The sequence below is a fragment of the Oncorhynchus gorbuscha genome, linkage group LG01 (assembly GCF_021184085.1).
Source record: "Oncorhynchus gorbuscha isolate QuinsamMale2020 ecotype Even-year linkage group LG01, OgorEven_v1.0, whole genome shotgun sequence".
Taxonomy (NCBI): domain Eukaryota; kingdom Metazoa; phylum Chordata; class Actinopteri; order Salmoniformes; family Salmonidae; genus Oncorhynchus; species Oncorhynchus gorbuscha.
This window is the reverse complement of record NC_060173.1, coordinates 44,252,361-44,268,552: the sequence shown is the minus strand read 5'-3', so window position 1 is coordinate 44,268,552 and position 16,192 is coordinate 44,252,361. Positions and strand designations below refer to the sequence as shown.

Below are 16,192 nucleotides of genomic sequence, written 5' to 3'. Positions count from 1 at the left end.
CACACACACACACACACACACACACACACACACACACACACACACACACACACACACACACACACACACACACACACACACACACACACACACACACTCTGTGTATCTGTTAAACAGACACTAATCCATATAGACTGTTGCAGGTGGCACATAGCAGGGAAAAGTGAGTGCTCTGCTAAGTGCGGCCCTGGCTACCGGACCATGGACGTACAGTGTATGAGGTACAGCTCGCTGAAGAGGCAGAGTGAGAGGGTGGAGGGGAGGGCCTGTTCTGACCTACCCAAACCACAGGCCAGAGAGGCCTGCCACGGCGACTGTCTGCTCAAGAGCTGGCAGTACAGCATCTGGTCCCAGGTCAGTGGAAACTACAGTCAAAGACACACATCATCTAAGTGAAAGGTGATTATAATACTTGTTTTCACTACGTGATGCTATTGCACATTGTCTTGATAAAAAACCTCTTCGTTTCTCGTCTCCTCATGCAAGACAGATGCTACTTGACTTGTGCTTCCGTGTTACTATAAGTGGACATGATATAGACTTCCGTGTTACTATAAGTGGACATGATATAGATTTCCGTGTTACTATAAGTGGACATGATATAGACTTCCGTGTTACTATAAGTGGACATGATATAGACTTCCGTGTTACTATAAGTGGGCATGATATAGACTCGAGGTAAATGTGGGTATGTTATTTGTTTGGTGCAGTACAAGTTGAATGGTGAGTCTCATGCTGATTCTAACGTGTTGTGACGTGGGCAGTGTTCGAAGACGTGTGGTCGCGGGGCTCGTACCAGGGACTCCTACTGTATGAACAACCTGGGGAGGAGACTGGTGGACAGGGACTGTAGTGACTCCCTGAGACTGGTCACCGAGAGCTGCAACGACCAGGCCTGCCCTGGCTGGTCAGCCAGCGAGTGGAGCGAGGTACAGGACACACACACACACACACACACACATGCGCCTGCACACACATAAACACGTCTATAAACACACATTATGTAAACATTCCTACACACATAATAACACACACATAAATACTGTATATACACGCTTTATAAACTATATGCATATCAATGTAAACACACAGATTTGCTCTAACATGCACACACACACTTTGAGGATAACATTTTACACATTTCACACGCACACAATCACCCTCCCCACTCACACACTCCCTTCATACACACAAACAAGTTTAGACTTTATTCAATCTGATCTCATAGTTTCACTTCGGAATTTGCCGTAATTGGATGAACGTCGATCTTTGACCCGTTAATTCCGCCTGGTTACAGGGTTAAAACAGAAACAACTCAAAGGGTTCAGCTTTGAGCCTCATCAAGGTTGAGCCAGTGTTGTGCATTTGTTTTTTTTCTTGTTTAGTTTTTGGACCATTTCAAACGTCCAAAATCGGTGGCTCTTTGTTGTGACCAACTTGACTTTATTGGTCTTTCTCCTACACCCCATCTTTCCCTCTGTGTCCCCTCCCAGTGCTTGGTGACGTGTGGGAAGGGGATGAGGCACAGGCAGGTGTCCTGTAGCATGGGGGTAGGAGAGGAGAAGCTGAGCGAACACTTCTGTGACCCGAGCGCTAAGCCTCCGGCTGTGGGGAGCTGTGAGCTGCCAGAGTGTGCCTCCTGGCAGGTCGGAGTCTGGGGACCGGTGAGTCCAGATGGATCTCTGTGTGTGTGTGTGTGTGTGTGTGTGTGTGTGTGTGTGTGTGTGTGTGTGTGTGTGTGTGTGTGTGTGTGTGTGTGTGTGTGTGTGTGTGTGTGTGTGTGTGTGTGTGTGTGTGTGTGTGTGTGTGTGTGTGTGTGTGTGTGTGTGTGTGTGTGTGTGTGTGTGTGTGTGACAGAATCAGATTCTTGGTGCGTCTGTGTTTGAATCTTAGTGTGTGCATAGGAGTGCAATAGTTAATGTTGGAGTATGTGACATTATAGTGTGTGTTATTTATGTCTAGTTGTACATACAGTATATCCCCTTTTCCCAGTGTGTGTCGGTGGTGTTTGTCTGTGTGTCTGTGTGTGGGGTCAGATTTATTCCGACAGGATATGAGGGCAGAGTGAAAGCGCTAGGGAGGAAATGGCAGCTCAAGTCAGAGCACACCACTCCATAACTCACCAGGCTGTTAGGTTTCCCCACTGCCTTAGAAGGAGCCACACACACACACTCACACACACACCTTGTGAGTCTGCTAGTCCTATACTCTGTCTATACGCTAGAGGTCTTCAGGAGTCCAAGAAGTTGGACCCAAGGGCAATCAGACCTGGCCTGAGGTTAACTGGACCGAGACCAGACCCAATTGGACCCAAGTGACAAAATAATGTTTATCAGCCAAGTTGCTCTTCTGGTTAACGAGTCTTTATATGTTGGCTAAGCCTTCTATAACTTAATTAATTGACCTTATTAGCGTAAAATAAATATGCTGTAGGCTATGCAGAGCCGTGGTTGGGTCCATTTTGATCCACTCAGCTGTAATTACATAGACCCCGGGACCTGATGACAATCAAACAGGAGCCAACCCTGACCCGAGGAAGAGTTAGAATTTCAGATCCAAACCCGATTGGGTTGTAGTCGGGTCTCGGGTATGTCTGGTCCACTCAGACCCATGAAGACCTCTACTATACGCACACCCGGTCTGGAGATTTGAATTTTGAAAATATTGAATAAATAAATGAATGAGCAAATAAATAAATGAATGAGCAATTTAGAGAATTAAGGAATGTCTTTGACCATTCATTGACTCAACTGAACGAGTTGGCGGGCGGGATACTCAGCTACTTCTATTGACAGAGCTGGTATAGATCTGTCTGTTAATACCTATGTCATCATACTCTACTGCCCAAATAAACATATACTGCAGCACTTCCTCCACCAACTCAACACCAAATGTGCACACACACACACAGAGCGATCTGGGGTAGAAGATTGGCATCTGGGGAGGTAGTAGGCTTCAATTACACTGAGTTAGACTGGGCTTAGCTGGGCTAGTTAAAACTGCGTCCACCCTTCCTTCCTTGAAGTAATCACGGATCTGCTAGCCAAGGTTTTACTGTCTGACCCTGTGTGTGTCTCTCCTGTGTGTTGTTGCAGTGTGCGGTGACGTGTGGCCATGGTTACCAGATGCGGGCTGTGAGGTGTGTGTCAGGGGCGTATGGTGACACGGTGGATGACAGGGAGTGTAACGCTGCATCCAGACCCAGGGACAGCCAGGACTGTGAGGTGGCACCGTGTCCCTGGGCCTCTCCTCAACACAGCACTGTCCGCCCTGACAGCTCTGGTCAGCTCTTCACACAGTGGAGATACGGCTCCTGGACCACGGTGAACACAGCACACACACAACCTTATATAGGCCCATACACACTCACCTATACAGTAGCACTCAGACTGGTACAGTAGTTTCTAGAATGCAGCACACACCCCTGCTTCACACACCCCTGCTTCACACACCCCTGCTTCACACCCCTGCTTCACACACACACCCCTGCTTCACACACACACCCCTACTTCACACATCCCTGCTTCACTCACTCCTGCTTCACACACACACCCCTACTTCACACACCCCTGCTTCACACACTCCTACTTCACACACACACCCCTGCTTCACACACCCCTGCTTCACACACTCCTACTTCACACACACACCCCTGCTTCACACACCCCTGCTTCACACACACACCCCTGCTTCACACACCTGCTCCCTCATCCTGGCCTCAGCAGTTTGTCTACCTTGTTTAGGCTTCTGTCTGTCTAATGCTTTGCATTGTTTTCCAGCGCAAATGAAAACCAGGTCTAAACACCAGGCTTGGGTTTCAAACTTGACTCTCAGACTATCAGCAATGTCTGACAGAGAGGCGGTGAGCTCACATGTCTAAGAGGAGGCTAAGCGCAAGTGTGTTCCCTCCGACAAAAAATACACGGACATTCCCCTCAGAAGTGATACTTTTGATTGCTGTAGGTATTTACCGCTTGGTAATGTTCACTTTGTCCTCCTGTTGAGTTCGCTCGGGTGCAGCTAGAATATCACCAGGTGAAAACCTTATGGAGCAGTCTTTAATGAAGACGGAGAGATATACCAATTATTCACACATACAGTTTGTTAAATATACAGATTAAGTGGCTGAAGTGGTGTCTCAAACGTTTGTAGAAAAGGACTGTTGTTATATACCAGTATGAGTTTATATACTAAGCTACAGGACTGTTTCGCTAACACAGACTGGAATATATTCCGGGACCCAACTTGAGGAGTTTACCACATCAGTCACCGACTCCATTAATAAGTACATTGACGCCCCCCCCCCCCTGTGACCATACCTACAGTACATATCCCAACAAGAAGCAAGACAACCTCCGCACTGAGCTAAAGGCTAGAGCTGCCACTTTCAAGGAGCGGGGCGCTAACCCGGACGCTTTTAGACGGACCATGAAACAGGCAAAGCGTCAATACAGGACCAAGATCGAATCCTGCTGCACCGGCTCTGACGCTCGTCCGACGTGGCGGGGCTTGCAAACTATCATGGATTACAAAGTGAAACCCAGCCACGGGCAACACTGAACCATGTGTGACAACACCAACTGTTTCGAACGACTGTGTGATCTCGCTCTCCATAGGCCAGACGGATGATCAGGATGCGTACTCAGATCATGCACGTACATTTTGCCCAAGAACGCCAAGGTAACCTGTTTAAATGACTATCACCCCGTAGCACTCACATCTGTAGCCATGTAATACTTTGAAAGGCTGGTCATGGCTCACATCAACACCATCATCCCAGATACCCTGGACCCACTGCCATAACGCATATTGTCCCAACAGATCTACAGATGGCCAAATGTCTATTGCACTCCACACTGCCCTTTTACCCACTTGGATAAAAGGAACACCTACATCGTACGTGAGAATGCTGTTCATTGACTACAGCTCAGCATTCAACACCATGGTGCCCTCCAAGCTCATCGCTAAGCTAAGGACCCTGAACACTGAACACCTCCCTCTGCAACTGGATCCTGGACTTCCTGATGGGCCGCCCCTAGGCGGTGAGGGTATGCAGCAACACATCCGCCACGCTGACCCCCAACACGGGGGCCCTAATAGGTGCGTGCTTAGTCCCCTCCTGTACTCATTGTTCACCCACTACTCACCCTACACCATTATCAAGTTTGCTGACACGACAGTGGTAGACCTAAATCATCGACGATGATGAGACAACCTATAGAGAGGAGGTCAGAGACCTGGCAGTGTGATGCCCAGACAACAACCTTTCCCTCAACATCAGCAAGACAAAGGAGCTGATCGTGGATTACAGGAAACGGAGGGTCGAGCACGTCCACATCTACATCGACAGGGCTGGAGTGGAGGGGGTCTAGAGCTTCAAGTTCCTTGGTGTCCACATCACTAAGGACCTATCATGGTCAGAACACACCAACACAGCCGAGAACAGGCCATGAAAAGTCCCTCCCCATCAGGAGCCTGAAAAGATTTGGCATGGGTCCTCAGATCTTCGAAAAAGTAATACAGCTGCAGCATCTTGACTGGCTGCATCACCACTTGGTATGGCAACTGCTTGGCATCTGACTGCAAAGCGCTACAGAGTGTAGTGCATTTTGCCCAGTACATCACTGGGGCCGAGCTTCCTGCCATCCAGGACCTCTATAATAGGCGGTGTCAGAGTAAGGCCCTAAATATTTACTCCAGCCACCCAAGTCATAGACTATTAACTCTGCTACCGCACGGGTACGCAGTACTGATGAACCAGGTCTGGAACCAACAGGACCCTGAACAGCTTCTAACCCCAAGCCATAAGACTGCTAGATAGTCCATGTAGCTATTTTATTAACTAACTATCTGCATTGTCCCTTTTTGCATGAACTTTGTTTTGACTCATCACATACGCTGCTGCCACTTTTCACTATTGTAAAGTGACTGTTCCACTGGATGTCATAAGGTGAATGCACCAATTTGTAAGTCGCTCTGGATAAGAGCGTCTGCTAAATGACTTAAATGTAAATGTAATGTTAAATGTTTACTACCTGTCACTTTATAACTAGTATGTACATTTACACTTGTTACCGCTTATGTATCTATTGTTACTTTTATTATTACCTGTTTTACTCTTCTATTATTTCTCCATTTTCTTTCTCTCTGCATTGTAAGGAAGGGCCCATAAGTAAGCATTTCACTGTTTGATTTGTACTATTAGATCTAGAAGGGAGACAGTTTGACACAATGCTTTTACTATACGTCTGATCTTAAATGCTTGTTCCTCTCTGTGTGCCTGTCTCAGTGCTCTGTCTCCTGTGGGAAGGGGAAGCGTGCCCGTTACGTCAGCTGTCGGGACGCCCAGGGTGGAGTGGCAGACGAGTCCTACTGTGCCCAGCTGCTCCGGCCCCCAGAATCCTCAGCCTGCTTCAGCCCGTGTGGCCAGTGGCGCTCCTGGGAGTGGTCTCCTGTATGTTATAGTTGTAATTTTTCCAACTCTATTAGTATAAATATATGTCAACCGCTATTTTGTAGTGAAGTTGCCTTTACTACTGAAAGAATGCCTCACTTATGTCTGATGATTTGATCTGCTCTCTTCCCAGTGTTCAGTGATATGACCTTGTCTATTCTCTGCCCAGTGTTCAGTGATATGACCTTGTCTATTCTCTGCCCAGTGTTCAGTGACGTGTGGTGTGGGCCGGGCCACCAGGCAGGTGGTGTGCAGTAACTACCACCACCAGGTTGACGAGTCCTTCTGTGATCAGGACGAGAGGCCCAGCACAGAGCAGGAGTGTACAGGTGCCCCCTGCCCCTCCGTGTACCGCCAGAGGCCCAACGACCAGCCCTACAGCCCCCACGACCCCGCCAGCCACCCGGGACACAGCAGCTGGAACGTCCCCTCGGCAGACAACCAGTGGAGGACGGGGCCCTGGGGAGGAGTATGTACAGAACCGTAGGACCATGTCACCTGACCAGGACCAGAGAAGAGAATCATTCCTAGTCGGGTTACATGGTCAAGAAAACCCCCTGGCACTTCGATACCATCTCCATTCACTCCTCCGTCTCACTTAATTGTCTAACTGCATGCTGCAGTATCTCACATAGAGATCTCTTACTGAGACAGCAAGGATGTGATGTGTAACTGTAATTGGTTGCAGGAAATACCTGCTGCGTAGTTGAAAGGTTATTCTATATGTCACATTGTCCTTCGAAGGCCGATGCTTTCCATCTGTGTGTGGACCGAGTGTATTGTAACTCCACTGTGTACTGTAACTCCACAGTGTACTGTAACTCCACAGTGTACTGTAACTCCACAGTCTACTGTCACTCCACAGTCTACTGTCACTCCCAGTCTACTGTCACTCCACAGTCTACTGTAACTCCACAGTCTACTGTCACTCCACAGTCTACTGTCACTCCACAGTCTACTGTCACTCCACAGTGTACTGTCACTCCACAGTGTACTGTCACTCCACAGTGTACTGTCACTCCACAGTGTACTGTAACTCTACAGTCTACTGTAACTCCACAGTCTACTGTCACTTCACAGTGTACTGTAACTCCACAGCTGGCTTTGGTTTACATTGCAGCTGGTCTGTTCAAAGTTGTCTGTGTATGTTTCCCCTCGGTCTGTAACACACATTCTGTGCCCGTCCATAGTGCTCCAGTACGTGTGCGGGGGGCTTCCAGAGGAGGGTGGTGGTGTGTCAGGATGCGGAGGGTCGCAGCACCAGCCACTGTGACCAGAGGGTCAAACCTGCCGAGTCCAAGAACTGTGACTCAGGACCCTGCCCTCTGTGGAACTACGGCGTCTGGGGAGAGGTCAGTACACAGGCAGTACAAGGACTATGTGCATCCCTTTCCTGCAGTCTCATGACCTCGTGCCCTCATGGGTGGAATGTTATTCAGATTTCATACTTAGTTTTTATTTATTTTTTACACTGACAATCCCGTGTTTCTATGTCAAACAGTTTTGTTATATTTCAGTCTTCTGTGGTGTATATAAATTGTAGTATTGTGATGCAAACTCAAAATATTATACATTCAACTCTTTATCTGACATGGTACAGATGTTTTCTTTTTTGTAAGTCCATAGCCATGTGTGTGAGGTGTATACTTTTGTTTAAAAAAATATTTGTTTAAGACTACCAAGAAACACTCTGTGTGACCCTGATTTAGCCCACTGCAGTAAAAGGTTATTAAGCAGATCTGCTTCTGTTAAGCGACGCTACAACAATACAGTCCACTACTAAACTAAAGATACTCATTTCAGACTCCTGGGCGTGAGTCAAATAGTCTAAAGTCACTTCCTTTCCTCTGCACCTCTTCATCATCTAATCCTGCCCTGAAAGAAGATCTATTGACATCCTGTACTTAGGAGCCTGCTGAATACTCAGTGACCCCTCCCTCATCTTCTTGTGTCCTCTCAGTGTACCCAGACGTGTGGTGGAGGCAGGAGGACGCGCCAGGTGGTATGCCAACGGCCCAACGGTCAAAGACTCAACGACCACAACTGTGACATCCTGGACAAGCCTCCTGACGTGGAGCAGTGTAACCTGGACCTGTGCCCGGGCAGCGCATCCTGGCACCGCCGACCATGGAAGCCGGTACGATAGTACTTCCTCTTCCCTAACTCCCCCTTGACTTCCTCCTTCACTGGGGCGCGTCACCGTGAGTAGACATGGGGGTGTACTTAAATTACAGCGAGTGTACTTCTGGCCGTCCGCTAGCGACTAACAGCTAGAGGTTAGCGGCTAGCTTACTGTGTTTTAGGAGTTCTGTAGGAGAGTTAATGGAGCGCTAGCATCAGCGCTAGGCTACGTTATCCCCAGCCCACCCACACTGGGCCCTGCAGTGGCATGGTGCTGATTAGAAACAAGGGAGAGGGAGAACACACACAGAATGCTACTCCACATTGGGAATCATCAGAAACACATGGTTCCCATTTGGAACTTATGCTCCAAATAAAACTATAAATTAGAAGGACAATGTTGTCCAACAATGCCATATATTTGTAGAGGCAAATTAATAACTCAAGATATATTTATTTCATATGTGAAGCGTGAAGTACATTTTCTGTTGTTGTGATTGCTTTCTCACCCTGTAACCGAAGTACACAAGTGTATATTTGTGTATAAGAGTTTTTAATATTATTACTTTATCAAACGGCAACAAATGACTGTTACTGTGTTTTGTGTGTGTCTTTGTACAGTGTGATTTTATTTTTAGTGGCTAGATTTCATAACTGAATATGATATTTCATATTTCTACTGGTGCTTTTCGGTCTGATCCTTTAAGTCTCATGAACAGTGACAGTTTGTACAGAGGAACATATTTTAAAAACAGTATGTTTTGTTAGTATTTTTTACGTTATGAAAATAGTTTTTTTTTTAAAGACTCATAAATTAAGGATGTAATGCAGTTTTCAAAAATGTCATGTCTCTTAAAATGTTATATTGAAGATGTTTTCACAGTTCTACCATCCCTGTGTAATCCTCGTGCGGTTAACATTTTTACTCATTAACTGCAAATGAATTATAAATCACAAAATGTAAAAACAGTAACTATAGGACACTATAGATCGAGATATAACCATTTATTTTAGGATTACATTTGAATTGGCAGATGTTTGAAATGCTTAGACAAATACTGTTACTGAAATAGGAAGAAAGCTATAATGCCCGTGCAAGGCAAATATCAGGTGCGTTAAGTCATGTTAACTAGTACTGTAGCTACAACGGCTAGGCGCTCACCTTCTCCACTTCAGGGATCGCAAAACTGAACATCGTACAGGGATCACTGATTCGGCAAAACCCTCAACATCACCTCAGAATATACCCTCACCAGTACACGTGTTGTACATTTCGATTTGAACGTTTGCCTTGTATGGTGAGCACTTTGTCTCTACTGTAAAACTACACTAAAGTAAAGGAGAATTTTACATCAAAATGCTGTTTACAGTTGGGTTTCTATAGAAACACCAGTCGGCCATTTTGATGTCAGAGAATTTGACATTTTTTCTTTACCTGTGATTAGTTGACTGTAGGGGCTCTTAACAGACTGACATAACAGTAGGTTGGCCAATATGTTCAGAACGAGTCACTTTAAAAATGGTTTTATTGTAGAACATATTCACAGGTCATATAGCTGATATATTTATCTAGTTTACAGTGCATTTGGAAAGTATTCTGCCCCCTTTTACCTTTTCTACATTTTGTTACGTTACAGCCTTATTCTTAAATGGATGAAATGTATTTTTTTACTCAGCAATCTACACACAGTATCCCATAATGACAGAGCAAAAACAGGTTTTTAAGCATTTTTGCAAATGTATATTAAAATGAAATCATATTTACATAAGTATTGAGACCCTTTGTTTGTTGAAGCACCTTTGGAAGCGATTACAGCCTCTTGGGTATGACGCTACAAGAGTTGCACACCTGTATTTTGGGAGTTTCTCCCATTCTTCTCTGCAGATCCTCTCAAACTCTGTCAGGTTGGATGGGGAGCATCGATTCACAGCTATTTTCAGGTCTCTCCAGAGATGTTCAATTGGGTTCAAGTCCGGGCTCTCAAGGACATTCAAAGACTAGTCCCGAAGCCACTCCTGCATTGTCTTGACTGTGTGCTTAGGGTCGTTGTCCTTTTGGAAGGTCCTCTGGAGCAGGTTTTCATCAAGGATCTCTCTGTACTTTGCTCTGTTCTTTTTCACTCGATCCTGACTAGTCTCCCAGTCCCAGCCGCTGAGAAACATCCCCACAGCATGATGCTACCACCACCACGCTTCACCTGTGGGATTGTGCCAGGTTTCTTCCAGACGTGACGCTTGGCATTCAGGCGAAAGCGTTCAATCTTAGCATCATCAGACCAGAGAATCTTGTATCTCATGGTCTGAGAGTCTTTTAGGTGCCTTCTGGCAAACTCCAAGTGGGTTGTCATGTGCCTTTTACTGAGGAGTAGTTACGTCTGGCCACTTTTACCATAAAGACCTGATTGTTGGAGTGCTGCAGAGATGGTTGTCCTTCTGGAAGGTTCACCTATCTCCACAGAGGAACTCTGGAGCTCTGTCCGAGTGACCATCGGGTTCTTCTCCCAGATTGCTCAGTTTGGCCGGGCGGCCAGCTCTAGGAAGAGTCTTGGTGTTTCCAAATTTCTTCAGGTTAAGAATGATGGAGGCCACTGTGTTCTTGAGGACATTCAATGCTGCAGACATTTTTTGGTACCCTTCCCCAGATCTGTGCCTCGACACAATCCTGTCTCGGAGCTCTAAGGACAATTCCGTCAACCTCATGGCTTGAGTCTTGCTCTGACATTCACTGTCAAATGTGGGACCTTATATAGACAGGTGTGCCTTTCCAAATCAATTGAATTTTCAACAGGTGGACTCCAATCAAGTTGTAGAAACATCTCAAGGATGATCAATGGAAACGGGATGCACCTGAGCTCAATTTTGAGTAACATAGCAAAGTGTCTGAATACTTATAAGGTATTTCAGTTTTTTTATTGGTAATACATTTGCAAAAAATGCTTAACCTGTTTTCGCTTTGTCATTATGGGTATTGTGTGTAGATTGCTAAAAAAAATATATAATTTCATATATTTTAGAATAAGGATGTAACGTAACAAAATGTGGAAAGAGGGAAGGGTGTGAATACTTCCCAAAGGCCCTGTATGTTAATGCAGTAGCAGGATGAATGCAGTCTATTATGGTGCACAAACATCAAACTATGCAATCCAGTTTTTAAAGCTCTACAATTTCATTGTAGATGAACTTCCTGTAGATGTGGCTTTCATCTTAATTCAAGTCTGATAGCTCAAAAGGTACAACTAACTGAATTGGCATCTGCAAATCTCGTACCAACTGAAGCACACAAATACCTCTCTCATGATATTGTAGTCATTTGTTGCTGTTTCACTTTTTCTGGGGCCAGTTTTTATATGTCTGAAGGAATCTTTCAAATGAAACGTATTTATTTGTTTACAATAGTTTATTTATTGTTGCAGCTTTTAATGTTTTATTTGTTTCGGTTTAGATGTATGTAACACTTGGGTTGAACTATCTGTCATAACCTTTGTAGTGCTGTCGTGAACCTGGCCTGGCATCCGATAACTGCTCCATACATTTCAAAACAATTCATGGCCAACTACTACATCTTGCTTGATGGCTAGCCAGCCAGTCGTCATATATTATATTTGATGTCCTACGACCACAGGAGGCTGCTGAGGGGAGAACGGGCTCATAATTATGGCTGTAACAGAGCAAATGGAATGGCATCAAACACATGTAAAACCACGTGTTTGATGTATTTGATACCATTCCACTGATTCTGCTCCAGTCATTACAATGAGCCCGTCCTCCCTAACTACGGTGCCGCCAACCTCCTGTGCCTACGACAGTATAAAAAAATCCTAAGTGAAACATGATTTCACAAGGTGTCATGTGTGATAGCAAGGTGAAGTCTTTCTGACACATAGTTCATTTGAAGTGTTACCAAAATGGCTCTGTGTTTGTGTTGACCGTAAGCTCTCCTGTGAGGTCCACTCTGGGCTCTCTTGTCCTCTTCCTCCTTCCGTCCCAAGACATTCGCTCCATCCAAGACTCCTACTCCGCCTCGCCAGCCCAGTCGCCACCTCCCAACTTTTTTACCCAAGGTGCTTAGTGGGGCAACAGTGCTTTGCTTCTTTTTTTTTGTGTTCAAATGTTATTAATCTTTTTCTATTTATTTCATTCACATGCGAAAATACATAAACATGTTGAAATAGCTTTTCCAACTGTAAAGAATATTAAAGGAACATAACGGTTGTGACATTTGTGTTGTTTTTCCATGTAGTATCATGCTGTGATACTTGGCAAGTGTTGCATTCTTTGGCAATAATAGTTGCTCCATAACTTCAAAGTCATATTGTTGAGCATGTACTTTCTATGCTCATCGTAGTATAGAAAATAGCATCATAGGTGCTCTGTGTGCTTATCTGATTTCAGTTTATACCAAATACGTTCTAAAAGATGTACTACACTCAGCAAAAAGTACTGAGACCTAAAGGCCTACATGTGAAGCAAGCTGAACCCCCGCCCAAGTTGTACACAGGCTAACTTCAGACACAAACTTAAAGATAACTGTTTCGGTTGAATTATATCCCTATGGCAATTTATACACAATATATAATGCAATATTTGTTGATAGAAAGGAATTAATCAATGTCAATCATGTCTTTTTTTTTACTTATAAAATCCATTGCCTGACCTCCTGATGTCTCTACACCTCATCAAGATCCAACAATCTGATCTTTTCTGAATAGCATAAAAGCGTGCTTTCTAACGTAGCATAAACAGCATATATTAAAACCCACACTAAATAAAATTGGTCCATTAGTTGCATGTGTGGTAATCCTTACATGCATATGACTGACGCGCTGCAGACAACTACCCAAATGTCTATATCTGATTGGAACCAAGCCTATTCAATCTCTTTACATAAACATATTACCATAAACACTTCAAACACTTACATAGATTCAGTCCTCAAAAATTGTTGTTCCATATTCATAGCAATGGTCGCAGTCTGCTTAGAAGTATATTGTGGTACCATTGGGATCAATATCATCTAGCCGGTCATAAACTATACTGCTTAGCCTAACTGCTCGTTAATACATACTGTACAGTATTCCTGTCTGTTTGTATGCCTCCTTGACGTTATAGAACTGTACTGTTCACCGTAAGCCTATAGCGATGGCTCGGTTGATAGCAGTTCAGTTTGTGGTCCTTGGTATTTGACCAACCATTGACCTCACTCCCCTTGGGCAGTCTTATCTAATGATCAGAAACGCTAGCCATCTTTTTGGGACATGCTTGTTATAAATATGGTCTGTACAATTTCTACCTGTAATTTGTTGGGGTTATTTCCACCCCTGTCACATAGTGTAAAACGGACTGCAGGCTTTATTCATATCGTTATGATATATTTTTGTACATAATTCTATTTAGAAAACACTCAAGAGAAGACATCCTGACTCCAAATCAAACTTTGGCACAGGCTGGCACATCTGTTTACAATTATAATAATAGGGCTCTCTCCGTAATGCCTTTGGCTGGAGACCAACCGAGTATTCAGTTTTACTACAACAATAATTGGTATAAATCGATGTTGGCAAGCTTGCTATATTTGAAGAGGTCCCAAATTGAAACCTGAAAAAAGTGTTTATAGAATATTGTTGATGGATTAATTCATGTGTGCCTTTTCTTCTGTTGTATTTTAGCATGCTTCCACATAGAGAGGAGGGTATTTTAACAGGACAAATAAAAGAAGCAGAGCCAATATCTCAGCTAATGCCATGATGTTTTTACCTTTTTATACTGGCCTCTAATAGCCATGTATCTATAATCAATTTTTAGCTTATACAAATGACATTTTTTAGGGTGTACAAATGCTATCCCCCATCCCAACTTCTAAGCAGTATGCTAAGCTATGCAATAGTAACTTAGGCCATTTTTTTTCATACAAAATAACCCATACAGCGACAGGGAAGTCAGTGTATGAGCGTAAACATGAACCTGAAACCCTGAGGTAATTATTTGACTAAATGGTTCAGTGACAGAGTGAATCACGCATAACATTTACATAAGATGAATTTAAACAAGATAAAAGTTTAGATTCCTTTTCTGTGAAATGTCGTGTTGAAAGAAAGTCCTGTATCAAGGGGTGTCCTGTTGAGACGCCACGTTTATTAGAGCCTTATGGTCTGTCTGGTGAGCGAGAGGAAATAGCATGGTGTTGGAGCTTTCGGATTTCCTGAAATACTTCTTGTGGTTGGCATAATTGAACCTTACCTTACTTTGAGGGGTGGCCCTTCACTTTTTTATTTTATTTTTTAAATTGATTTGTATTTATCCTTTGTTTATACAGGTTTTTCTCATTGAGTTAAAAATCTATTTTTCTAGAGAGACCTGGTCAGTGATCTCAAATAATGTTGTACTTTATTAAGCTATGGTAACGACTTGTGTTTTCGCAGTGATTAGCGTTTTCAATCATTGAGACAGTATTCGGTAACAAACAGTCATGAATGAGTTAGATGCTGGACTACAGATGGCTCCATATGGAATTCCTGTAGCCTTTGTGGCTATGTATATACAGTAGGTTGCCATGCTTCACAAAGGGTTTGGTTTTCTCAAGTGGCAGTTGTATGGGTTAAACCTCGTCATGGACTTACCTGGCGAGATAATTAGGGTGTCTCGTGGCATTCTTCAGTCAGGGTTTATCCCATTTAACAATCAAGTCATGTAAGCATTAACTGATACCGAAGAGAATGACTCACCAAAGACTGAAAATCATAGAAATTTATTGCATAGATTTTGGTGATCAAACAGTTTATGAGCAGTAAAGTTCCACACAAAACAGATTAGCAACAATGTAAACATTTTAAGTAATGATGATTGTTTTAAAAACCGTTTGCAAAAAAATGTGTGTGAAGCAACATTAACCAACAATAATGCAGTGTGTGATGAATTGGCAAACATTTGAGTAATTTATGCCTATTTTGTTGCTAATGAAAACCATTTCCTGCTGTGAGTGAGGGTTCCCAAGGAGAGCAATCTAGGTTGGAGAGATCGCATTGGTTCAAATGAAATCCACATGCACAACATAGACATACTTGACTTTGGCCTGAGGCCACTTGCAGACAAATTCCCCAAACCTGTCACCCTGGGGTCAGATGGTCATGACATCATTGAGCTTGTGTTTCCTGATCCAGCCCATATGCCAGTCTAGCAACTGGAACTAGCTAGGACCTGGAGACTCCGAGGTTCCCTCGGCCCCAGTTCTTCAAGCATGGTTCTTGTCATAGCTTAGGTTTGAAACCAGAGCAGGCGGCTAATGTTACATGTGGGCCCTTTGGGGATTGTTTATTTGATGTTAAATCAAACCAAATGATGCAATTCATTAGTTGTATTGGTCAATAGTTGATTGCTGTATCTTGTAGATTTTGGCTTGCCAGGAGGCTGAAGCCTTTGGAGACATCAAACCAGATGCTGCTTTCAGATGTTTTCTGAGGCAACATCTTTGGACATGAGTAGAGCTTTGACAGCAGCAGTAAAGTCTGTATCAGAAGGCCAAGGAGTTGGGAAAACATGGAGAATAACATATATATTGAAAGAAGAGAAATAGAGAAAAATAATAATAAGTTTCTCCATTATTCAATTTCCTGTCTGTTT

The 16,192-nt window shown here is 43.9% G+C and overlaps 1 protein-coding gene across 2 annotated transcripts in view; it reads left to right on the top strand.

The window, feature by feature from the left end:
* Window positions 1-16,192, top strand: part of LOC124038296 (A disintegrin and metalloproteinase with thrombospondin motifs 20) — a 153,705-nt gene that overhangs the window by 98,307 nt on the left and 39,206 nt on the right. For both annotated transcript variants that reach the window (XM_046353999.1, XM_046354009.1), the window contains 8 exons: window positions 144-354; window positions 765-929; window positions 1,494-1,664; window positions 3,096-3,323; window positions 6,290-6,454; window positions 6,660-6,923; window positions 7,645-7,806; window positions 8,415-8,591. In XM_046353999.1, coding sequence (XP_046209955.1) covers window positions 144-354; window positions 765-929; window positions 1,494-1,664; window positions 3,096-3,323; window positions 6,290-6,454; window positions 6,660-6,923; window positions 7,645-7,806; window positions 8,415-8,591 — 1,543 coding nt within the window. The remainder of the gene's footprint in view (window positions 1-143; window positions 355-764; window positions 930-1,493; window positions 1,665-3,095; window positions 3,324-6,289; window positions 6,455-6,659; window positions 6,924-7,644; window positions 7,807-8,414; window positions 8,592-16,192) is intronic.